At 38.1% G+C, this 25,488-nt stretch overlaps 1 protein-coding gene across 1 annotated transcript; it reads right to left on the bottom strand.

The window, feature by feature from the left end:
- Nucleotides 1–3,600: 3,600 nt before the first annotated feature.
- On the bottom strand, nt 3,601–14,319 carry LIN7C (lin-7 cell polarity scaffold C). The gene is made up of 5 exons (XM_006727282.3): nt 14,194–14,319; nt 10,658–10,776; nt 10,113–10,184; nt 7,767–7,976; nt 3,601–7,030 (listed from the first exon to the last, which is right to left on the bottom strand). The coding sequence occupies exons 1-5, from the start codon at nt 14,228–14,230 to the stop codon at nt 6,875–6,877; spliced, it is 594 nt and encodes a 197-aa protein (XP_006727345.1). The 5' UTR covers nt 14,231–14,319; the 3' UTR covers nt 3,601–6,874.
- Between the last annotated feature and the right edge of the window lie 11,169 nt (nt 14,320–25,488).

Below are 25,488 nucleotides of genomic sequence, written 5' to 3'. Positions count from 1 at the left end.
CCTTCCCTGGCCTCACTTGCTAAAATAGCATTCTTTCATATTGTTCTCAACAAATACCACCTGCTGTCTACCAGGTACTGTTCTCAGCTCTGGATATACGACAGCGAACAAAACGGAGTCCTGTCTGCCCTCGACATTCATGATCTTGGGGAGGGAGCGGGCTTACAAAATAGACAAATACAGATCAGCAGAGGGTGAAGGAGTGTACAACAGCAAGTGTAAAGACTTGTCACGTTTGGAGACACGAGAAGAGTGGCAATAGAGGGAGTTAAAGTAACTTTCTTTGTTGTCTTCCACGAACAGGACGCAAGCACGTCAGTGGAGTGAGGTAATAAAAGATTGACGCAGATGTTATCCCTATAGTATCATGGTCCTTTCTGGACTTTTTGTTTTGACATCAACATCAGCTGACAAACTGTTGCTGTTTTAATATGGTTCCAATATAAGTTCTTGATCTACCTGGAATTATGGGCAGTAAGCCGATTCAACGAGGTAGAACAAATCACAATACTGTTTCAGGCACCATATGCTAGGTGATAGGGGTACCAATGTAAATGACAGAGTGGTGATCCTTCTTGCTGTCATGGAACTAAAGTTCTAATGGGAAAAACAGAATTAAGTGCATAATATAAACAAGGCATTGCCACATTAACAGAGGATGAGGAATGTGTATTTAGGCGGAGCGAACAGAAGCCTTAACAGAGGTGGTAGCTCCAGTTTACACCTGAATGAGAAACCAGTGGGACAACCAGAGGGAGAACCTTCCAGCAAGCGGCATTTGGTGTTGGGTAGAGCCAGTGGAGCAGGGGGAGGAGAGGAGGCTTGAGAGGGAGTAGGGAATGGAGCATGCAGAACCTTTTCAATCCCGGCAAGTTGTTCAGACTCTATCCTAAGTACCCTGAAGAGTTTTCAGGACGGAGCAACACAACTGGTTCAGGCTGCATTCATGCCTTCCAATCAGGCATGTGGACGCTAAGGAGCCCGCACAAACCGTTACAGGGCGAAATCCCCCTGGCCAAGGGCAAACTCTCATCACGTTCCAACTGGGACAAGGGCAACTATACAAAGTTTCTCCTCAGTGCTAAATCTACTGTTGCCAACTCCTACAAAGTCTTTGAATTGAGAAAGATGCAGCCAGGCAACAACTGGCAGCCTTAAAGGAAGGAAAAACAAAGTTCGGAGGGGTGCTTCAGATGGCCCTTTGGAGGTACAAGCTCAACAGAGCTGCAGAGGAAGCGTTTCAAGCAAAGACAAAGAACCCAGCATTCCCCCACTCCCGAAGGCGAGGAATCTCATTCTCCTAGTCAAAACCACTTCTACTGACACCTTTTTATCACACATGGGGCAAGTCCTATTTAATTTTGCTTCTGTACCTATTTTTGGTAATTGAGGCCATCAAAACATGGATCTCTTGTAGATGAGTTTTCTAGGGTTGCTGTAATGAAGTAAAACAAGCTGGGTGGCTTAAGTAAGAGAAATTTATTCTCATGGTTCTGGAAACTAAAGTCCGAGATCAAGGTGTGTCCGCAGGTTTTTCTCCTTCTAAGGACTGTGAGGGAGAAATCTGTTCATGCCTTTCTGCTGGCTTCTGGTGGTTGGCTGGCAAATTTTTGGTGTTCTTTGGCCTGTAGAAGCATCACCCCATTCATCCTCCCATGGTGTTCCCCCTGTGTCTGCATTCACATTTCCCGATTAGAATTACTTTCCATAACTGCCAAATAAGGGCCGAATAAGGGGAACTTATCAGGAACTAATGGCTAAATTTTCTTTTTATCCCATTGGTTACAACAATTCTGGACATTGTGTAACAAATGAGATTTCTTCCATACTTCCTCCCCTAAAGAAAACATAAAAAAAAAAAAAAGCCTTTTTATAGGACCAAATCTTGACAGTCCAAAATATACTTCTGCAGTTCATGAGACTTAGGAAAGCTCTCACCCGTATCTTGTTATATAAAGCATGCTCTTTTTTAAAAAAAAAATTAAAATTGAAGGAATAAAATTTACTAATGGGTTCTGTATGAATTTACCTTTTACTTACCATATAAAGTAAATCTTAAAAATTCCATCAGGTGGAGGTTATCTGCCACCAAATAAATAAGTGTACAAAAAACTGGGTCACCACTTCATTAGTTAAAATGAGAGTAATTAACAATAGTCAATATTACAAAACCAGAACTGAAAGATTTAGAGAATGGGTATTCCGGCTTACTAATATTTTGAAGAAACTGAATGCTAACAATAAATACTTTTTGTTGTACTCCTCGTGGCTTGATACATCTTCATGCATTTTAAAAATTCACAATGCTGAATTATGCCTTTTATTTGTCTGACACCCATTCCAGCAACCCATTATCTCTAGAGCTAGGTCATATCCTTCCTAAAAATTGCTTTTCTGATTGAACAAATCCCTTACTTGAACTTAGTATGATTTTCATTCTGAATGTGGCCTCAATCCTCCACCCCCAAAACCCCACTAATTTTAGAATTCCATTAGCTTCTTTGATCCGAGTAGACAGAAATCTGAAAATTCCTTATGAATCTTATTCCTTATGAAGTTTTCAAGCTTAATTTTTATTTATTATCTTTTTTAAGATTTTAAGAGAGAAAGCACAAGAGCGGGGGAAGGGTCAGAGGGAGAAGCAGGCTCCCCGCTGAGCAAGGAGCCTGATGTGGACTGGATCCCAGGATGCCAGGATCATGACCTGAGTGGAAGGCAGATGCCCAACTGACTGAGCCACGCAGGTGCACTTCAAGCATAATTTAAAGGCTATCTCCTCGGCATCAAAAGTAAGAACCTGCTAATTTTAATTATGTGGCCACATGTCCCTGAAGCTTGTACATGCAAATAACAGCAAACACAAATAGCACTCACTATGCCAGGCACCTTTCCAAGGGCTTTACAGATAATGACCAGTTACAGGCATTCTTATTACAAATGACAGATGAGGGAACTAAGGCACAGAGAAGTAACGTATGTAAGATTACACAGTAATGGTGGGTCTAGGATTCACACCAGGGCAGTCAGCCCGCAGATGCTGTGCCGTCAATCACATGCCATACTGCCTCTCTCAAAATAACACAAGAGAATTTTTTCTGTAGTTATATTTTATGAAAGACAAAACAAAATATAGGAATTCAAAGGTTCACTCCAGTAACCACCATACATTACGCTTTTCACCTTATTTAAAAGTTATGTTATACAGAGCTTTCAGAAACACATTTATTGTGTAGTTATACCAATTTTTTTTTCAAATCCAAATAACAAGAACATAATACAAATTTATTTTAAATAAACCTTAGAATCAGAATTAACTTGGTAAATTAAGTCATCCCTTGAAAAAGTGTTAAATCCATTTGGGGTTTATTTCTTTGCCTCCAACTAAAGAATTTAAAGTAGAAGCATACTGTTTGTTGGTATTTTTAAAAACTATGTCCAAATACAAATTAGTTTGGAAGTTCTTGAAAATTAATGAGCAAGCAATTTGGTTTTCTCCACTATTTAACCATTACAGAACTACAACAACTGTTGAAGAAACACTATTGGAATTCTGGACAATAGAAAGTATAAAACCAGATTGTTAGAAGAGACAACAAAATGTAAGTTAGAAAATTCATAAACATACATTTATTCAGGAAATACAATTACCAGAGTCCTGGATATTTCAGTGATCATTCCACATTATAAAATATTCACAACATGTATTCTTTTAAGTCTACACCAAGTCATGCTGATGTTCTTTTCAGAGAAGCCATAGCCATTTCTTCTATTAAATGCTATAATATCCATTTAAATTGTAAACAAAGTACTTGCGCCAAACTACTTAAGTACTTGAGCAAAATAACTAAAAAATTTAGAAGAGGAAGACAATGATTTTTTAAAACACATCTGAATTATCAAATCCCAAACCAGGTCATTATAATCTAGTATACTATTGGATAAAGTGGCCATATGAAGACAGCACATAATTATCAATGACAGTATGTCTCATCTGCAGCTTTTAAACATGCTTTCTCAACAAATAAACATTTATTTTTGTTAAGTTTTAAAGGCAAAGGGGGCAGAAGGATGACAGACATTAAAATTTTACATTTAAACTACTGGCAGATTAAAAAAAAAAAAGATAAAAGATAAACTGTAATTACTTCCCAAATAAGGAATGCCAAATATCTTTTATTCCTAAAGAAATTACTAAGGAAGATAATCAATTATTGTATTTGCAGCTACTTAACAGTAGCTGTAATTTGAGTTATTCTATTCTGGTACTTCCAGAGTCCAGTGTAATTAGAGCATTTTATAAAGGGGAAAACAAGTGGTTCTCTACCCTAGATGTCCTTTAGAACCACCTGGAAACTTTAAAAAAACAAGTATCTGGCCCCACCCTCGGAGATTCTGAACTTACTTGGTATGGAATGGGACTCCTGTAGTACTATTTCTTAAAGCTCTGCAGGGTGTTCTAATGTGCAGCGAAGGCTGAGAATCACTGAATCCACCCATTTTGAAATACCAAGAAAATAGATGGAAATTGGGTAGTTTATAATTTACAAATAAAAAACTTATTTACTTATAATGTGCTTACATTCATGAATCATACATTTATTTATAAGATGACAATTCCCTTCATTCCCTCACTATACTAGACCACTACTGTACATCTTTGCCACTGAATGACTGTATTTTTCTGTGGTCAAGATTTAAAATTCTGGGATACACTGTGAAAACTCCATTAACAAAAACAAACTACTGCTACTCATGCTCAACAGTAGCAAGCAAAACTACTGTATTTGGCTCCTTTAAGCTATCTTTATTTTAAGAATTATAAATAAGTGCCAACCCACACAACGAACAGATTGTGGATTACTGTAGAAGAAAAAAAAAATAGCTTACTCAACTTACTAAGTTTCAACACCAAAAAAGATTGAACTTGGCTGAAAGTTCTGAAACAGCTGAGATACTGAACCAGGAAGCTATAATTTATAATGAAATGCTGACACGCCCTTAAAAGCTACTACAGCTGTAGCTATACTAAAATAAGATTTTTCAGGATTTACTTACCCTGTAATGCAATACAAGCATAATAATATTACTGTTTTTATATGCACCAAGATCTTTCTTTAATATGTAAAGCTCTACAACAAATACCTCTAATAATTTTACAATTAAATTAAAATAAGTCCATAATTCTTCTACACTACTTTGGTCTCAACATTTTAAAAACATCAATTAATTTTGAAAATACACAATTTAACAACATGATCCTATCAATACAAGCACGTTTTATAGTGGACTAAAGACACATTCAACCATGCAATCCAGTGTTCAATACCTAAATGATAAGTAACAATGCTGATTGACTTTTATTCTGAAAATCACTGAAAACTGGAATAATCTTGTAAGACTCACAGTGCTCACAAACATGCAGAAAAAGGTATACATTTCTATTCTTCCTGAAGGAATGTTACAAAATGCCCACTTTTTACACAGGGTCAGTAATTAGGATAAATTCCTTATACATTTCAACCCATTATCTTCTTTTTAGCATGTGTTACTTAAAATTCTTAAAATCCGTACAAATTTTCCTATAAGTTGTGACTGAAAATGAACTTCGACTCTCAATTTCCATCTTGAAAAAGACCTCAGTCATAGTCCTACACTACTAGCTGCCTTTCAGTAAAAGAGTGACATCCAGTGGACAAATGAAAGTATCTCTCAGAATTCCCATCATTTGAATCAAAGATCAAATCTCTAAATTCAATCATCTCAGTATGAATGAGTTCCTACTCATTTTGACTTAAGAGTCTGCAGATTCTTATGAATATATCACCTCATAATTTCTATGTATCTTAAGTATATACTTCTATCTTCTTCCTATTTAAAATCAATTATTTTAAGTTGAGCTAGTTAAGAGTGTGTAACTCTTGAGGCTAGTGAGGTTAAAAGTATTACTTTTTTGTCTTTGCTTCTACTATTTACCAGCACAAACTAAGTGGCTCATCTCTAGGAATGGAAAAACCAAAATATAAGAAATATATTTAAATAAAAATGAACAGCATTAAAAAAAATTTGCAAAAGGTGAAACCTGAACCTGTTTTTGCATTTGTAATTTATGCTATATTGAACATAAATAGATATAATCAGTAATGCCAACAACCAAATTACATCCTCTTGCCTCACTGCTCAAATATTATGAAAGAATATATATTTTAGCATTGATTGTTTCAGTGTTTAAAAACTTTTATAAATCAGTATAAATGAATATTCATTATACATTATGTTTAAATAAAAGTAAAAAACTTCCACTCTGCTGCATTATGATTTACCACTGATTATATATATTATGCATGTGTTCAAAGTACAAAATGCAGCAGTGGTGTTAACACTGATAGTGTAATGAACTGCTGTAGCTGAGACTGTTACGTTTAATTTCTTGGAAACCGTAAAGAAATTTTACAGGTTAAAAAAAATAGAGTAAGCAAAAAAAGAATTGGAGAACTGTTATTTTTAAATAAGCAGCCAAATGAAGAAAACTTTTTTTCTAAAAAAAGATTAAAAATGTAAAAGTACATTTTAATATTAAAAAAGCATTTTTAAAAATCTATAACAACTTTATGACAAAATCTGCATTTGAAAAAGGCCTGTAAAAACAGCAGGACAGAATTGCCCTCATCACCTTTCACTTTTTCTTGTCAGAAAAAAGTGTATGCATCTCTGGAACCATAAACAATGTTAAAATAGGTGTTTATAAAATGGCAAGGAGGATTTCACGGGAAGTTTCTGTTTCTTTTTTACAATCATTGGCATTGCGGCCATCAGTAGGTCACAAGTAAAACTTTCCTAGCTAAAAGCAAAATGGAATATAAAGTTTTGAATTGCATTAGGTCTGTTGCCTGCGTTTCGCTGATCTCATTTTTTCAAAGCGTGACTCCATTTCTTCTAGGACCTTGGGTGTATATCGTACTACTAATTTAACCTTTCCCTGAGCTGCTTTCAGCAGTTCTACAGCTTTTTCATGATGTTCTCCTTCAACGCTCTAGGAAAAAAAATAGACATGAACACACACACAATTAATATTCAGGTTTTGTTAGATAACTCAAAATACAAAAATGTTTAAAATACATATAAGTAAAAAAGTTTTAATGTTTTATCATCACAACACTACAAACCTATGAGATAATCTGGCTTTGTCATTTTAATCAGTGTGAAATTCTCTGCTAAATTATATTCTGTTTATAGTCCAGGAACTGATTTTTAAGTTCCAAATAATTACTCCGAATACCAATCAATTTGCCCTATTATTTCACTAAGTCAGAAGTAAATTAAGCAACTGCTATTCTGTAAGACTAAAATGAGGGCAGACTTCTAATTTAAGGTACTTCCTTAACTACTGAAGAGCTTAATTACTTCATAACAATCACACTAAGCATTGCTAATTTACAATGGAAAAGAAGCAAAACACACTTAATGCCTTAAAAAGTATCACTGTCCTAAAGAGTACTGCCCAGGATTCCCCCAAGGGATTTCTTTATTTTTTTTAATAATTTATTTTTATTAACACATAATGTATTATTTATTTCAGGGGTACAGGTCATCAGTCTTACACAATTCACAGCGCTCATCGTAGCACATACCCTCCCCAAGTGATTTCTAAACTACAGAGCTTTTTTGGTACCCCCCTCCCCACCCCGCCCATCTTGTTTCTATAACTCAAATACACCCCCAAGTGGTTACAATACATTACTACAAATAGAAATAAAATTCATCCATACCACTCCATTAACAGAAAGGAGTTGATCTCCTCGCTTGAGGCCCCCATGTCTATCAGCAATTCCACCTGGAATTATTCGAGATATATAGATTGGAGAATTTTGTTCTTTGCCTCCCATAATATTGAATCCAAGGCCTTCTTCTGTTTTTGGTAGCTCAACAACTCGAGGATGAGAATGTCCTTCGCTGGCAGCAAATGCAGCCACAGTAGCCTCAAAGAAAATTTTACATATTTAAAAATGTGATCTTTATTGTTTCAGTTCTTTTGTCTCTTTTTAATTTTTTAATTTTTTAAAGATTTTATTTATTTATTTGACAGGGAGATAGAGAGAGCAGGGGGAGTGGGAGAGGGAGAAGCAGGCTCCCTGCTGAGCAGGGAACCCGATGCAGGGCCATCCCAGGATCCCGGGATCATGACCTGAGCCGAAGGCAGACGCTCAATCGACTGAGCCACTCAGGTGCCCCTTTTTGTCTCTTTTTTAAAACTACTTTACTTTTGATGTCTGCATGCTCACACATTCACTGGCAGTTAGGAGAAGGTAAAAGTGAGTGCATGGGGTTTTAGAGATGATGACTGGAAAGCATACCCTCGGTCCATGTAGGAGGTATTAAGATTGGTTAGGTCACTCAGGCCACCCAGTGTCCAGAACTTCTGTGCAGCAACAGGCAAGCAGGCTTGCCTGGCAGATGAGCACTGGTGCACATTAAAGAGAAAACTCCTCCCCCAGCATACCAGCAGCCCTAAGCTTTGGGCTGAATAGCCTGGCTCCTTTAGGAGCTTTTGTACAAGACACAACCTACCTACATAATAACCTGTAAGGAGATTAAGTGTTCTTATGCAGTCATCTGGGCTGCTGTACTATCTCTGTACTATATACTAAATAGCTAATTAAAGAAATAATTCAATATTGAGAAAAAGACGGATACATATGACCATGAAATTTTTTTGTTGCTTTAGTTAACAACCCAGTTAATACTAAAATCCCACAGAAGATGAAACAGAGTCACATCTTCTTTAAAACTTTCAAATTTAGACTAATCTACACTAATTCTAACGCAAAGTTGAGATTTTTGGTTTCATTCTGCTTTTATTTTTTTTTAAAGATTTTATTTATTTATTTGACAGATACAGCGAGAGAGGGAACACAAGCAGGGAGACTGGGAGAGGGAGAAGCAGGCCTCCCGCGGAGCAGGGAGCCTGATGCAGGGCTCGATCCCAGGACTCTGGGATCATGACCTAAGCTGAAGGCAGACACCTAACGACTGAGCCACTCAGGCACCCTGATTTTGTTCTGCTTTTAAAGGTAATGAAATAATCTGGTACCATTTTCATGACAGACCAGCGTCCCATGAGCAAAAATGGGAAGAAGAAGGAAATCAAGATTTGTTGAATACCACTAGGTTCCAAGGTCTGAAAGAAGCCCTGTTTTACAGATAATAGAACTAAGGCCCAGAAATTCAGTAAGCCATGAAGGTCATAAAATTAAGGAATTTCAAGCCAAGTTTCTATACTTTTACAGCAAATGGTAGATATTTGATAGGTTTATTTTGAAAACTAACAGAGTATCTTTCAAGCCACACTAAACTGTCTCAAATACAGAGACATTTTTTTACACACTTCCAAACTATACCCACATGTTTAAATGTTTATATTCAACAGAGCATCCAATATTTCCTTTTATGGACCAGTACCTAACAAGGCAAAATTATCTGCTAATGGCTAAGTCTAGTATAAGTCACCTAATGCTGATATTAATTTATTTTAACAAAACATGACAGACATTGAGGTCAATGCTGGAAATATCGGAGGAAATCACTGGCACAGAAAAGCACATAAAACCTGCCATATGCAGCTCTGGAGAGGTAACCTACTAACAACATTTACCCGCATTTGCAGAGTTAAGGTAAAGGAGAAAAGCAAAGAGCAACATGGGGGAATACCCAGTTCTACCATTTGCTGTTTGTGTGGTTTAAGAAAAATAACCTAATCTAATGTTTCCTCACCAATAAAATCAGAATAATATATACCTCAGAGTTTTGATGAAAATTTATGTAATTAGTGATATAATATGTATATTATATATAACAACTATGTATTACATGTGTATTACTATTTTTGTGCAAGTGTATTTTTAATGCATTATCTAAACGGTATGATAAAGTATTTCTTGTAAAGCCAATAAAAAAAATGTCTTGTCTCTGTATTTGAGACAGTTTAGTGTGGCTTGAAAGATACTCTATGTTAGTTTTCAAAATAAGCCTATCAAATATCTAATAATTACCTATTTTAAACCTCTCGTTTATGATGAATTCTCTCACTTTTACTAAATAAAAATCAAAACAATTACCTTTGCAGTTGCATTAGCTCTCACTTCAGGACTGCTACTGATGTCCACAGTCTCGTAGACATGTTCATATACCTGTAAAACCCAAAGTTATCATCATGATTTAAAATCTCAGAATATACCATGTTTGAGTTCTAAGTCAGGTTAATGAGTGTGTTCAAGTTTTAGGCAGTTATGCCATCTCGGTAAAATGTTTTTCTATTAAAAATTCCAAAAAATGAAGAGGTACAAAATTCCAGTTATAAAATGAATATGGACATGAAAAGTATAGTATAGGGAATATAATCTTAGTACTGTAATAACATGTCTGGTGACAGATGCGGACTACACTTATTGTGGTGAACACTGAGTAATGAACAGAACCTGAAATTCATATAACATTGTATGTAAATTACACTTCAATAAAAAATTCTTTTCAAAAAATGAGATGGATAGGTTCTAATATTACTAAAGTTTGTTTTCTTAAAAACTTCTGAACCCAGATTTCAGAGTATTATCTTACACCTAATTAACTCAAGCTTTTGGTAAATTTAATCCCATTTACTTACCTCTCTTACAGCATTACAGAATTCACTTTGAAGGACTCTTTGTAAAGCCTGAAGTTTCTGTGGTGGTACCTCTCCACTCCTTTGCAGTTTTTCCAACAACTCAATTGCTCTACAAATATCTAGAGTTAAACAAACATACACTGATAAATAATTTTCTCTAAAGATTCTTTAAATGCCTGTAACAGGATTCAATCCTCAAGGATTAACCAGAAAAATGTAAAATATGGAGAAAAAAGTGTAAGAGTGTGAGCTTGTGTGTTTGGTGGGGAGGGGATGTGAATACACATAAGAGGGAGGGAATGCAAAATCTGAGAATGCTAAATTTTTATGTAATTAAGAACCTAATGTTGCACACATACAAGATCTGGAAAATAGTATCTTTGAAAGATGGAGGAAAACTGAAAATAAAATACTAAATGTCACAGGAAAGGACAGGTTCAAATGTGAGAGACACATGAACACTTTATTGCTTCAAAACACTGACAGTTCTTTCTGGAACTAGTTAGTCAATAAAAATTTATCTATCATTATTAGTAATCAAAGCACAGAGTAGTGCAAAGACTGTGTGCTAGTGAAATTCCTGTTCATTTCCCAAAGAAAACCACAATTTATATGTGGATATGAACCATTCAATAACAGATACAGTTAGTGGCAGGGACACAGTTAAAACAATGGTATAAAGGAATAAATTAACTGTGGCCTGCTTTCAGCTCATAATCATTAACACAGTCTTTTAATTAAGACAACCTCAATCAAATACATATGTTTACAAAATAGAAAAATAAAAAGTTTTGTCAATCTGGCCTCAATATTAGCTGTGTGATCTCGGGCAAGTTACTTAACGTCTGTGCCCCAGTGTCTCTGCTGTAAAATGGAAGTAACAGTACCTTCCTTATAAGAATTACTTGACAACTAAACCAAAAAATGCATGTCTGGCATGTAGTGAGCATAAATGTTATGTTACCTGAACATTAATTAATCATAAGAAATATTAAAGGGCTGTACACATTTACACAAATATATTAACCATGTTAGGAAATTCTCATTGGGAAGTGTGAGAGTGTTTTATCAATTAAGAAATTTTATAAGATTCAGAGTCAGGCTGGGGAGCCTGGGTGGCTCAGTCGGTTAAGCATCTCCCTTAGGCTCAGGTCATGTTCTCTGGGTCCTGGGATGAGCCTTGAGTCAGGCTCCACACTCAGTGGGGAGTCTGATTCTCCTTTTAGGCTCAGGTCATGTTCTCTGGGTCCTGGGATGAGCCTTGAGTCAGGCTCCGCACTCAGTGGGGAGTCTGCTTCTCCCTTTCTCTTTGTCCCACCCCCTGCAACACTTGCCCCTGCCCTGTGCTCCCCCCTCTCAAATAAATAAATAAAATCTTTATATTAAAAAAAAAACACTCAGAGTCACGTTTAAAACACTGTTAGTAACTGCCTCTATTTTTTTTTTCTTAACTGTTTTTGTACCCCAGGGGGCTAGAGTACCTATTACTGTATTATTCTTTGCCTCCTTTTAAAAGGAAAAGGCTCTAAACTTTGTTTTATACCCAGAAGTCTGGAACTTTTTCTTTATAGAATTAATATGGCCTTCTTTGTGTATGCAACTGCAAAACAAGGAATAAATGTAGTGAAAAAAGAAGTAGATTTTTCAATTTCAGGTTAATAAAAGCTTAAACTGATGTTAATCAAATGCAATGGAATCAGACTTTCCCCATTCTGATAACCCGTCACTAGGATGACTGGTGAATGGGGACTGTTGGTTCATGGATTATTTTAATTTACAAAGTTATGATATGTAAACTACATAAATATTTCAAATTTAACAAAAAATTGAAACAACTCTTTACTGCACCTAAACTGTACCTAATACGTGCTCAAATGTATTCCACTGAATCATGTTTTGATTATTTAGAAGACACTCAGGATCTTGATCATATGCACAATTTTATATTGTAGGACTGTTGGGAGTGTTTGTTAATAGTTTGTTAAACCGAATTCTAAAGAAGAAACAGCTGAGGTAATCTTTCTTATCCTGCTAAATGGCAACCACTAGTAATTCATCCTACTAAGCGCTGAGCATTCTATTATAGAACTGAAAAGAACTCTGAAAAAGCAAAAAAACAAAGCCATGACTACCAAAACTAAATGCCAGAGGTAAAGTTTCACACTTTGTGCTGCACTTAAAAATACAAAAGACTGCCAACATGTTAGAATCCTACAACTGGTTTTCAAAGAAAAACACCTACTCCTGTTAACAAAGAACAGATTTGTTCTCATCTACAAAGCACAGTGCCATTGTGCTCAGGAGGAATATGTCACAGTCTTAGGCCTAACTTAGTAAGTCTTCCCAGAGTAGCTACTCCTCTGTCAAAAATGATGCTTTAATTAATGGTCTGGTGGGCAGGTGGAAAATAATATCATTTATAAAGAGACTTACAAATAGTGAACACCATAAGGAATAAATAATGTTAAGTGAGCATTTGTGTGAAGGTATGAGGAAAGAGGTTTCTCTAAATACAGTAATTCCAAAAATATATTTCTTCTTGGGGCAGAAGTTAATATTCAGGCTGACAGGCAAATGTTAATATTTGGAAGATATTTACAACAGCCACTCTATATTTCGTTTACTACTAGTACTCAAAATGTTCAGTTTGTTTTTGACTCACCAATAACTTCTAATACTGGTGTGTCAAAAGCATGCATGAAATAAAGGTTTGGGGAAGGAAACTGTGGAATGCTGAGGACCCTGACAGGAACATAGCCATATGTTTTCACTGGCTCTTCCGTATCTAATTACTCAGCAGAACAGATCTGACTCTCCTTGACAGTCTGCTCTAAAAGGCAAGCAACCAGCCACAGTTAACAGTTTCAAGGTTTGTAAAGAGGGAATAAGACTATACGTTCAATATTTTACAACCTACCACTATTCCAACTAGTTATGTAACCTTCTTCCCAAGACCAAATCAGCAGGATAATTTTTAAAGCACCTTCTCTGTACGTGGGAGGGGCACCAAGGCCAGGAAATCGCCCAAAACAAACACAAGTGAGGTTGTGCTGAAAATGTGATGGAGTTCGTGCGTAAATAAGGATTCTGTGGTAAATGCGCTGTGTGTCCGGGATGTCCGCGATCTGTGAGTGAAGGCGGGGACACCGGATTTGTGCGTGCATAAATAAGGGCAGTGAGTGCAGTCGGTCCGAACTGGGCGTGTGATGTTTGCTTCTGGGGTTGACACGTCTCCGGACAACGCGTCTGCTGTGCGCACTAAAGGAGCGCGTATGCGGCGCGTGTCTGCGAACGCGGACAGGTGGTGTTTAACTGTGCTGTGCCCGGGCACAGTCCATGTGAACAGAGCAGGGGTCTGAGTATCAGTGAAGGGACCACAGGCGCCCTCCGAGGGGCCAGGCGCATCGACTTCGGCGCGAGGGACAGCCTGGATCCGGTCTCGGAGCCTGGGTCGCCCCTCCTCCCCTCCGGCAATACGGCACTCCTTCACCCCCTCCGCCCACCTCGGTCTGGGTCTCGGCCTGGGCCGCACTCACCCCTCTCCAGCCGCACAGGTTCTCCCAGCGCCGCCATCTTCTCCCTTTGCCTGCAGACCCACAGGAAATGACGACATAGGGTGCGGTGGAGGGGCGGGGCTTAGTAGGAGCTGGAAGGGCGACGGATTGACAGCATCGCGAGAGTAGGAGCGGTGGCTCTGAGGGTGGTGGAGGACACCTGGGTGCGGGGGTCTTGGCCTTGGTCTTGCGCAGAACATTAAGCGGTTCCGAGGTTAGCGGATTCCCTGGTCTCTGAAAATGAAGAAGCACCTTTCCTGACTCTTGCTCCCTACCTCGGACTCAAGCCTTGTCCCGCCCGCTTGGAACTTTCGGCTCCAAGTGGAAGTCTGGATTCTTGTCCTGGCTTGACCATTAATGGCTGTATGAGTCTGGACTTCTTACTTAATCTCCTTTGGCCTCAATTTCCCTGTCTGTGCGATGAAAGGTGCTATCTCCAAGCTCTTTTCCACCCTTAAACTTTGGGATTCGGTGACACTGTATAACGGGATAAATTCTCCTTTTGTGGCAGCATGGCTTTAATTTTAAAAATCAAGGCATGAGTCTTCCCTGCAAATCTGTTTGAGAGTAAGGATGGAAAGTACAAAAAAGCATGAAACACCTGGGTGAGCAAGAGAACAAGGCACTTCGGTGCACAAAGGAACCATTTTAAAAAGCTGATCCAAAATGAAGCAAATTTTTTAATGCATTACAGATTCTTAGGGCCACTTCTGAAAATTCATGAACCAAGAAAAAATTTAGTACTTAATTTAAATGGAATATTAATTTGCCCAGTATTTAGATCTCACTGACATTTAATCATTTAAGCCATGTCTCTGCTGTTAACTGTGTTAGGTTCTTTCTTTCTTTTTTTTTTTTTTTAAGATTTTATTTATCTATCTGACACACAGAGAGAGAAAGAGTACAAGCAGGGGGGAGCAGCCAGAGGGAGAGGGAGAAGCATAGCAAGAAGCCCGATGCATGACTCTATCCCAGGACCCTGGTATCATGACCTGAGCCAAAGGCAGACACGCCCAACCGACTGAACCACCCAGGCACCCCAGGTGCTTTCATATACAAGTTTTCAACACTTCATGATAGGATTGTTGTATCAACTTCTGGTTGTCTCCAGCCCACTCTTTCCATTCAAGTATAATATTTTCTTCTAATCCATCATGAATGTCATCATTATACTCTTTTCCCCTTGAACCCTGATTTCATCATCAAGGGTTTCTGTTCAGAAACTTTGAATGGTACTCCCCCCCCCCGCCATTTCCTATTTCTAAAGACTTGCATACTCTGACCCTTAAGTTATCCATCTAATCTCATTTCTCATTATCCCTCAAGTGCAACCACCCCTCCAGTTGGGGTGATATATTTAAAATGTTTATTCTTGTTTATTGTTTATTCTTGCTTCCAAGTCTTCACTTATGTTGTTCTTATATAGAATGCCCTTGTTCATCTCCTCCAGTTCTCCAAACCATATACACCTTCCAACTGAACCCATTCTCCCTGTCTGCTTGAAGAAGCGCCACTTCTACTAAGCTTCCCTCTCTTCAAAGTGTTCTTCCTTGGTCCCTGATAGTCCTTATACCCTGCAGTAGCAATCATGTGTTTATCTTTTACTCATTGTTATGCCACAAATATTTTCAAGAAATGTTTGCTAAATGTCTAGTGTCTACCAGGTGTCTTGCTAGGCACTGAGAATGTCCAGTGGAACAAGACAAATGCAGACATTGCCCTTATTTCTTCAAATATTTTCTTTTCCTCCATCCTCCAGCTCCTCTCCTTTGATGACCCCACTTTCATGTACATTCCATTGTCTGACACTGTCTTACAGCTCACTAGTACTCTATTCATTTTGTTTTTTTTAAACTTTTCTGTTTCCTTTTTTTGACATTTAATATTCTCTTAATCCCAATGGTTCATTTTTCGTTACAGAGGTTATCGTTTTTATCTGTAGCAGTTTAGATTTAAGGGTGTGTGTGTGTTTCTACATTTCCCATGTCCTTACTTACCATGCCCAATCTTTCCCACAGCTTCTTGAACATATAGAATGCAATTATAATGACAATTTTAATGTTTTTATTTTAATTTTGTAATCTGTGCTATTTCTGGTACTGTTTCAATAGACTGATTTTTCTCTTCATTACACTCATAATTTCCTGTTTCTTGCATGACCAGTGAGATATATACGAATGTATAATGCCAGGCATTGTGGAATTTACTTTTTGGGTGCTGGATATTTTTGTATCCCTATGAATATTTGAGATTTGTTTTGTAATTCACAATTCCCTGACTACTGGAGTTGAGAGAGATTAGAGTCCGGCTCCTTCACTTTCCAGAAGAGAGGACTGATTGCTGCCCTGTGTCCCAAAGGAGGCAATTGTGAGCACAAATGAGGCAGAACTGTTTTGAGTTTTATGCCACTATCAGGTTATTGACTCATCAGGTTATTAGGACTCACTTCCGAATCAAGAAGTTGCTCTTCCTGTGGAAGAACTCCTCTTTACCTGTTGCTTCCTCATACTAATTTCTGCCTCAGAGATAGAAAGGAAGACTCAGACTTAGAATAGGAACTCTGAGTGAAGATAAATCCCAGTGAAAGCTAAATTATGCAAATTTTGTCTTCATATGAGGAATTAAAGTCCTAAGTAGGCTGCCAGGTTATGAAAGCTTTCCTAACCCAAGACATTGCAAATACAATGTACCAAGACAGCATCAAGTCAGAGAAGAAGGGAGTAGGTGGGGAAAATTGGGAGTAGGAGGCTGTCTAGAGACGGAAAATGGAACATGGAAAGTAACATGATGAAGCCAGACACACCAAATGGAATGTTTTGCTATTATTTTCACATTTTATTGTTTTATTGCTGGGTGAACTATGCACAAATAAGCACTACTGTACACAATAGATACGTAAAAACAGTTATGTCTTAGTACAGAGTAAAATACTGCTCTTAAGTGAAGGGTTCTATCAGTACAACTAAAGTCCCCATTTTCTTTCTTTTTCTAACAGAGTTCCTGTAATATACTCCTCAGTAAGTAAAATTTTAGATAAGTATCTTCCTTTATTTGAAGTGAATGATGTTGTCAAATGTGAAATAGCCTACATGTTTAAATAAACTAAACAATATATAAAAACACTAGTCTCGTCAATTCAACACAACCATATGGGGAAATCTCTTCAAGAACACCTGTTGAAAATTTTTCTTGATCAAAGATCTCAGATGAGAACATAAAACCCCATCTTGGAGTACCAGGGATTGAAAGCAAAACCCTACTTGTTGTTAGGATGAGCTGCAGATTATATTAAAGTGTAAGGGTTTACTTTTTTAATGTCAACTGTCTCATCATCACTCTACAGTACATGTAAAGGCACAGATTGATGTATTTTTCTGGCATCTTTCTGACGCACCCTTGCCCTAAATAAATCTGTTTGCCAGGATTTTGTCGCTTAAATTAGCCATCTCAAACTCTTGGTCCTGCCAACACAGGCGACTGTGCCAATGTTCTCAGCATTTACTGGCACACGAGCTGTTGCCTTTTCTTTGGCTTTCTGTGTGTACCTGGGGCCATCATCCTTCCTTCACAAGACAGCAGTCTGGCTTATGTATCCCTGAGACAGACCTCAGGATTGTTTGGACTCATTCTGGTTCTCTCCAGGGTGTGCATCCTGCATGATATATTTTCAGCCACATAATATATTGTTCAGAATTTGTCATGCACATACTTGCAGATTGGCAGAGCCACCTGCCAGAGATGAGAACCTTTTAAGTTGTTGTCAAACGTCATAAAATGTGTTCCATGATTAATTTTGTGGGCACAGATTGGGTTTTGCACAGAGTCCAAAATTTGGGATATGTCACAGTGACTAAATGGCACCGGCATGCTGAATGAATTTGGAATTTGTTTTGTCAAGTGTGGGAGCAGGCACACAGATGGGCTTTGATCCAGTGGTGCTGCTTGGAATTCTCATTATAGCAATGATGTCATTTGTCACGTAGAGTGGGTAGTGGTGCTGCCAAATTGTGGACAAAGCATGGCAAATAACAAGGTACCCAGGCCAAGGGAAAAGACTTATGATAGCACAGGAAGTTTTCACTACTAGCTGACCTCTACTTACAGGACATAAACATTGTGTCAGGGCTGCCAAAAATATGCTTAGTAGAAATACAGGCAGAGAAGGAAACTTCCAACTGAAAGGGCCCTTTAAGGAGGGCCCATAGAGCCTAGGAAATCTTCACTTTACAGAGAAAATCAAGTAAAACAAACATGCCCTTGCTTTTTACATTAGGCTGTGAAAGAATTCTTTGAGGTACCAGCAAGAGTGTTTCTGCAAATCCAACCAAACCTGAGCCAAGGCGTTTTGCTTTATAAGAAAAGCTTTGTCTACTCAACAGTTCAGCAACCACATTGGAAAGTGGAAAAAACGAAAAACAGACGTGTGCTCACACGTGTGCATGCACACGTGCGCACACACACACACACACACACACAAACAAAACCCCAAAATCTTATAATGGCAAAGAAGTACAGCATATTCTCACCAACTATACACCAGAATTCTCTTCTCTACAGGGCTTTAAAAATACATTCATGATGCAGCTAAGGCAGTGTTTAGAGGGAAATTTATAGCTATCAATGCCTATATTTAAAGAGGAGAAAGACCTCAAATCAATAACCTAAACTTTAAGAAACTCAATAAAGAAGAGTAAACTAAACCCAAAGCAAGTATGGAAAAAATAAAGTTTAGAGCAAGAAATAGAGTTAAAAGAACAAAAACCAGTATAGAATAGAAAAAAGAATAGAAATAAAAACAAGAAAATCAATGAGACTAAAACTGGGTTTCTTGAAAAGAACAACAAAGTTGACAAACCTTTAGCTAAACTGACTAGGAAATAATGAAAATTCAAATTATTAAAATCAGGAATTACTACCAACCTTACAGAAATAAAAAATATGTTACATATGTATTATATATAATATATATTAAATGTAACTATGCATACTATATATAACTGTATATATTATATATGACTATATATATTCATACATCTAATTTATATAATTTGTTGATGTATATAATAGTGTGTGTATATATATATATTTAATTTTCTTCATACCAGAGGCCCATCATGTAAATCATGTAAATGATTCAGAAAGCCTTGAGGATGAAATGAACATTTTCATTTTTTGAAAATTATGAAGGTATTTGTGATGTGCTCTCTTTGTTGAGAATTACCTACCTAGCACGTATTAGTCCTTCAAAAATATTGCTGAATTACAATGAAATATTTATGTATCAGTTAATATTAGGTGTGGCTTCATAAAAACATGAAAGTCCAAAGTAATAGTGCATTTAAAGTAAGTAAAAGATGTATGAGAATTAAGACAAAGAAATTCTTTATTTCTGGGTGGAAAGATGTACCAGATTAGATATATCTGTTTAAAGAAAAAAATAAATAAAGTAAGTAAAAGAAATTCAGAGATAGGTAATTTGGGGCAAGTATGATAGCTCCTCAGTTTCATCAGGATTCCTGGTTTCTGTCATTTTGTACCACCGTCCTAGGACATGGCTTTGATCATTAAGTTTACTCATGATTTAAGATGGCTGCAGGAGTTCCAGTTATTACATGTGAGTTGCAGGCCAGAAAAATAGAATATGTTTTTGCATAAAAGTAACAATCACCCTTCCTAGTCAAGTCAGCATCTTTTTTTTTAAGGATTTTTTTTTTTTTTTTTTTTTGAGAGAGAGAGAGAGAGCAAGCATGAGTCGGGGGGTTGGCAGAGGGACAAACGGATTCCCGCTGAGCAGGGAGGCTGAAGTGGGGCTCAATCCCAAAACCCTGAGATCATGACCTGAGTTGAAGTCGGACGCTTAACCAACTGAGCTACCCAGGTGCCCAAGTCAGCATCTTTTAAGCAGCTTTCCGAGAAGTCTCACATAATATTTTAACCTACATCTCATTGGTCAGAACTCAGTTACATAGCTTCAGCTTGCTGTGATGGAAATGGGGAATTAAGTCTTTGATTTTGATTGACAAAGGGCCCAGCTACACAAAATCTCAACCCGGTCCCTGGGGAGGAAGAGGGAAATAAATGCGGAGATAATCCTCTAGGAATCTTTGCTATACTTTACCACAGCTTCTAAAATCTAACTAAACTAAAATATTTATTGACATGAACTACATTACTTTGTTAACCTAAACTGAATCTGAAAATTAATATTTACTCAAAGACAAACCATTCCAAAATGTAAATATTAAAAAAAAACAAAACAAAAACTTTCCAGGATCCATTATTCTTAATGTGTCTTATAACTTGCCAGGTATGGACAGAACCTTGCAAAACAGCATTAGAATCATTAGCTTCTCAATCTTGCAGGTGATGTGGCCATCAAATGGCTGGCCAGAGGACAGACTCTGACAGCAGTCTTACCACTTTGACTCAGCAAATTTGTCCTGATTACCCACTGTAGTAAGGCACTGTGCTGGGTCCTAGAGATACCGGGAAGATACTCTGCTCTCAAAGAGCTCACAGACCCACAGAACGGAACAGACATATAAGCAGTCACAGACACAAAATAAAGATGGTGCTAATTGTTGTTATTGTTGCTGCTCTTATTGCTTCAGTTGCAAGGACTTTAAGAGAGGGCAAGGTGCTGTGGAGTAGAGTGGAGTGCAATGATCTCATTGGTAGTAACCACAGAAAGCTTTAAAGAGCAGTGGTTCTCAACCAGGGGTGATTTTGAAGCCTGGAGAGCATTTGGCAATGTCTGGAAACATTTTTAATTGTCAGATGGTGGGTTGGGGGGTGAGGGTTGCTACCGGCATCTAGAGGGTAGAAGCTAGTGATGCTGCCAAACATCTCACCTTGCCCAGGACAGCTCCCCAACCCCCAACAAAGAATTATCCAGCACAAAATGCCAAGATTGCCAAGGTTGATAAACCCGGCTTTAGCAAGAAGGGAACATTTTTACAGGAATGGTTAGAATATTAACAAGTGGGGAAGTAGGGAATGGGAATGCCAGAGAGGGCTATGTGAGCAAAGCCATGCAGGAAGAAAATGAATGCCCTGTTTAGGAAGTGAGGAGGGCTTCAGTGAGATATAGGGTATACACCTGGTGATGGGGAAAGTATAGAAGAAAAGGAAGCTTAACATTTAGGTTGAGGCAGATTGTGGAGGTTCCTGGATGCTTGGATTTATTCTCTGGGCTAGAGTGAGCCACTGAAGGATTTTAAAAATTGAAGAGCTAGAATTAGAACTATATTTTAGAAATATCATCCGAGGGACGGGGCACCTGGATGGTTCAGTCGGTTGAGCATCAGACTCTTGGTTTTGGCTCAGGTTGTGATTTCAGAGTCATGGGATCAAGCTCAGTGTGGGAGTCTGCTTAAATTTCTCTCTCCCTCTCCCCCTGCCCCCTTGCCCCAGCTCTCTGTCTCTCTGTCCCAAATAAATAAATCTTAAAAAAAAAAAAATACAATCTGAGGAAGAAGCTTCAATTATTATAGCAGATAGTAAGAAAATTCCTTTGAAGGAAAGAGTCATCTTTGTTTGGGTATTGTCTATTGTTGAGCTCTGATTGGAAAGCACCAAAACTTCAGAGAAGAAAGGAAAAATTCTACATAATTGGACTAGGTGTGGGTAGTGAGGAAGTGAGGAGGGGCAGGGAGGTGAGACACAGGGGGTCATCATTGAATTTTATACTGTGAGATCTTTCCTTGTGTCCTCTACACCTCCAGTAATGTTTTCAAACACCACAACATACTCGTATTTGGATTTCTTGTGGAAGAGGACTATATTTGGATTGACTAGATGGTAGGGGAGAAGGGTGGTGAGAAAGGGGTAATGCTGGCTAGAATTGGGGCAAAGAATTTGGTTGCTTCTGTAATAAGTCATTTCACCTCCCACTCCTTCCTTTCAAGTTCTTATAACCCTGCCCTACAGAATTGCTCAGGCTCCCCAAATATCCCACGCTTACCTGCTCTTCTTTCTGCTTGGCATGCTTTTCTTCTCTGTTGAGCAAATTTCTGCTTCCTCTTCAAGTTCACTTCAAATGTTCCATTCTCTGTGCTGCACTTTACTCAAATATCAATATCGTATTGTGTTTACTAAAGTGTGTGTTTCCACCAATCAGATAGTGAACACTTAGGTGAACCCTCTTACCCCTAGGTTCACTGGAAGGGTGAGAATGGTATATTATTCTTTGCTGACTCTCCAACGGGTAGCGAAGTATCTGGTCTATTTCCTATGCTCAGTAATCACTCACTGAATGAAGTGGAGTGAAGTCAGTGAATGGCAGAAAGGTTGTAGCTCTGGGCCTACATTGCCTTTGTGTGGGTATTGTAAAAATTACATTTTTCCTTCTTATCAATATTATGTTTTAACTTCATTTTCTAGGGACGCCTGGGTGGCTCAGTCATTAAGCATCTGCCTTCGGCTAAGGTCATGATCCCAAGGTCCTGGGATTGAGCCCCACATCGGGCTCCCTGCTCGGCGGGAAGCCTGCTTCTCCCTCTCCCACTCTCCCTGCTTGTGTTCCCTCTCTCGCTGTGTCTCTCTCTGTCAAATAAATAAATAAAATCTAAAAAAAAAAAAAAACAACACTTCATTTTCTACCTTAAAAAACTCTTTCCAATAAATGATATTCTACCAGGAATCAAAAAACCAGAGTATGGCTTTAAGCCTTGAGTGAATGGACTAAAATCATGTTTCAATATGCTTTTTAGAATGCCTGCATGTTATTAATTTAACATCGACCTGCTTATTAAGATTCCATTATTAAGGAAACAATTGTAAAAATCATTAAGAGCACTTCTACAGATTTTAGCCACTGACTCATCATGCTACTTTTCAATTAGCTTGACCTGAACATCCCTCATTCAGAGTATCAGATAAAATTTTATGTTTTTAATCATTAGTAAACATTTATCTGATTTTTATGCATTTTTATTGTTGCTGTTGATGTGAAGAAGGTTCTATACAGGAACAGCTGCATATATGGAACAGTGCCCTGGGGATGGTTTAAATACCCTTTTCCAAAATATCTTTCCCACACTGGTGGTATGTGATGCCTCTGGTCTCAGCAATTAGTAAGTATTTCCTTTGAGCTAAAGCATGAAGCCTCTAGTCATACTAGCTTCTTTAGGGACAGAGTATAAGTTTTTTGACATAAAAAACCTATATTTGGAATGTGAATTTGGAATAGAATTCTAGACCTGGGTGGAGGGGATGTCTCTTCAGTTTCCATTGTGCCTATCAGATCAAATTCTCTTCTCTCTTAAAGCACTTTGGCGTGAAGCTTATGACCTTACTATTAGCAACCCCTTATTATTGCAGTCATTTGCTGACATTGGGTCACTCCCCCACACTTCTTGAAAATTTAAGCTCCAAGCTCAGCCTCATTCTTTCCAACAATGTGCCTGTCATAATTCTTGGCTATTTCAATCTCCATATTGATTATCATTTCAATATTCTGGCCTCTGACTTCCTTGACCTCTTCTTCTCTAATGATCTCCTTCTTTCTCAACTTCAGCTACTCATCCCCACAAATGGGCCACTCAGTAACAGCTACCCTTCCATGATCTTAAGCATTCCATTCTAGGACCACACCTCATATATTTCCAGTGCAATATCTCTGGTGCTCTGGCTTGAAAATTCTTTGACCAGACAATGTATTTCATCTTTTCACTGTCTCTCATACCCCACATGTCCTTACTTACCTCTTTATCCATCCTAGATTTTATAGTCTATCCTAACAGTCACTCACTTAACACACCCTTAACTCCCTGGAGCTTCTCTCACTTCTTGGTCTTTCTCTGGCAAAACTCCAGTTCTGGTAATTGGCAACTCTTTTCCTATTCTGTGCCTGTTTTATGATTGCTGAAGGTGGCTGAAGGAAAATACCCAGCTTTACCGCATGGCCTTACTTGAAACTCACGAACCACTAAACTCAAGTGGACCCAGTAATTCTAACTCTTTCCCTAATCTATCAAATCTTATTTCATATCTTATGTCTCTTCCAACTTTCAACCCTTTTCTTCCTTCATCATTCTCAGCTGATGACCTTAATTCCTTTTCATGGAGAAAATGGAAGCAACCAGAAGAGACCTTCCACATACTGCTTCCGTCACTTCTACCAATCCCCTGGTATTTATACCCATGTTCCATCTTGCATAAGCAACTGTTCATGTTCCTATCTAAGGCACACTTCTCCTCTTGTGCAGTAGGTTCCAGGACCTCACATCTACTCAAGGAGATCACTCTAACAATTTTACTCTAGCAGTTTTAGAGAGGCTCTCTTCCTCATTATCAGTTTATTTCCATCAGCATATAAACATGCTATATTTCTCATAGTAAAATACTCCCCTTGAGGCCAAGCTTCCTTCCAACTACCTTTGCATTTTTCTTATCATCTCTATAGCAAAACTCCCTTAAAAACTTGTTCATATTTGTAGTCTCCATGTCTGCTTCCCATGCTCTCCCATGAGCCACTATAATTAGACTTTTATCTACACCATTCCACCAAAACAGCTCTTGTCAATGTCTCCAGTGATTTCCCTTTTGTCAAAGCTAATTGTCTGTTCTCAGTCTTCATCTCACTTGAAACAATTGATTATTCCCTCATTGAAACACCTGCATTTGCCTTCTAGTGTATCACCTCTCAAGTCTTCTCTGAACTCAGTGGACACTTTCTGTCTTCTTTCTTTTTTTTTTTTTTTAAAGATTTTATTTAGGGGCACCTTGGTGACTCAGTTAAACATCTGCTTTCCGCTCAGGTTATGATCTCAGGGTCCTGGGATCAAGCCCTGAAGTCTGGCTCCCTGCTCAGCGGGGAGCCTGCTTCTCCCTCTCCTTCTGCCTCCCCCCCACTTCGTGCTCTCTCTTGCTCTCTCTCTCAAATTAAAATCTTTATGATTCTTGAGAGAATCTCAAGCAGACTCTGTGCTGAGCACCACGCCCAATGAGGGGCTCAAACCCACAACCCTGAGATCATGACCTGAGCCGAAATCAAGAGTCAGACGCTCAACCAACTGAGCCACCCAGCTACCCCTGTCTTCTTTAATGGCTCCTCTTTATCTGCCTGGCCTCCAATTCTGCAAGGCCCCCAGAATACTATCTATAGACCTCTTCTGTCCTCTGTCTATACCACTCCCTAGATGATCTCATCTAATGTTAAAACGATGTACTATCAATAACAACACTGTCCAAGAGGAATATAATGTGAACCACAAATATGAGTCATAGATGTAATTTTGAATTTTCTAGTAGACACAATATAAAAAGTAAAAAGAA

This window comes from Leptonychotes weddellii, chromosome 11, assembly GCF_054177405.1.
Source record: "Leptonychotes weddellii isolate Sample4059 chromosome 11, ASM5417740v2, whole genome shotgun sequence".
In the NCBI taxonomy this organism is placed as follows: Eukaryota; Metazoa; Chordata; class Mammalia; order Carnivora; family Phocidae; genus Leptonychotes; species Leptonychotes weddellii.
The sequence above is the reverse complement of the archived record's forward strand: the minus strand, read 5'-3'. Positions and strand labels throughout refer to the sequence as shown.

Excerpts from the sequence above, each read along its gene's own strand:
- LIN7C (XM_006727282.3), bottom strand. The coding sequence starts at position 14,230 with ATGGCGGCGCTGGGAGAACCTGTGCGGCTGGAGAGGG. Across the intron at positions 10,777-14,193 it reads ACCTGTGCGGCTGGAGAGGG|ATATTTGTAGAGCAATTGAG; the intron begins GTGAGTGCGGCC and ends GTTTAACTCTAG. Across the intron at positions 7,977-10,112 it reads GAGCTAATGCAACTGCAAAG|GCTACTGTGGCTGCATTTGC; the intron begins GTAATTGTTTTG and ends ATTTTCTTTGAG.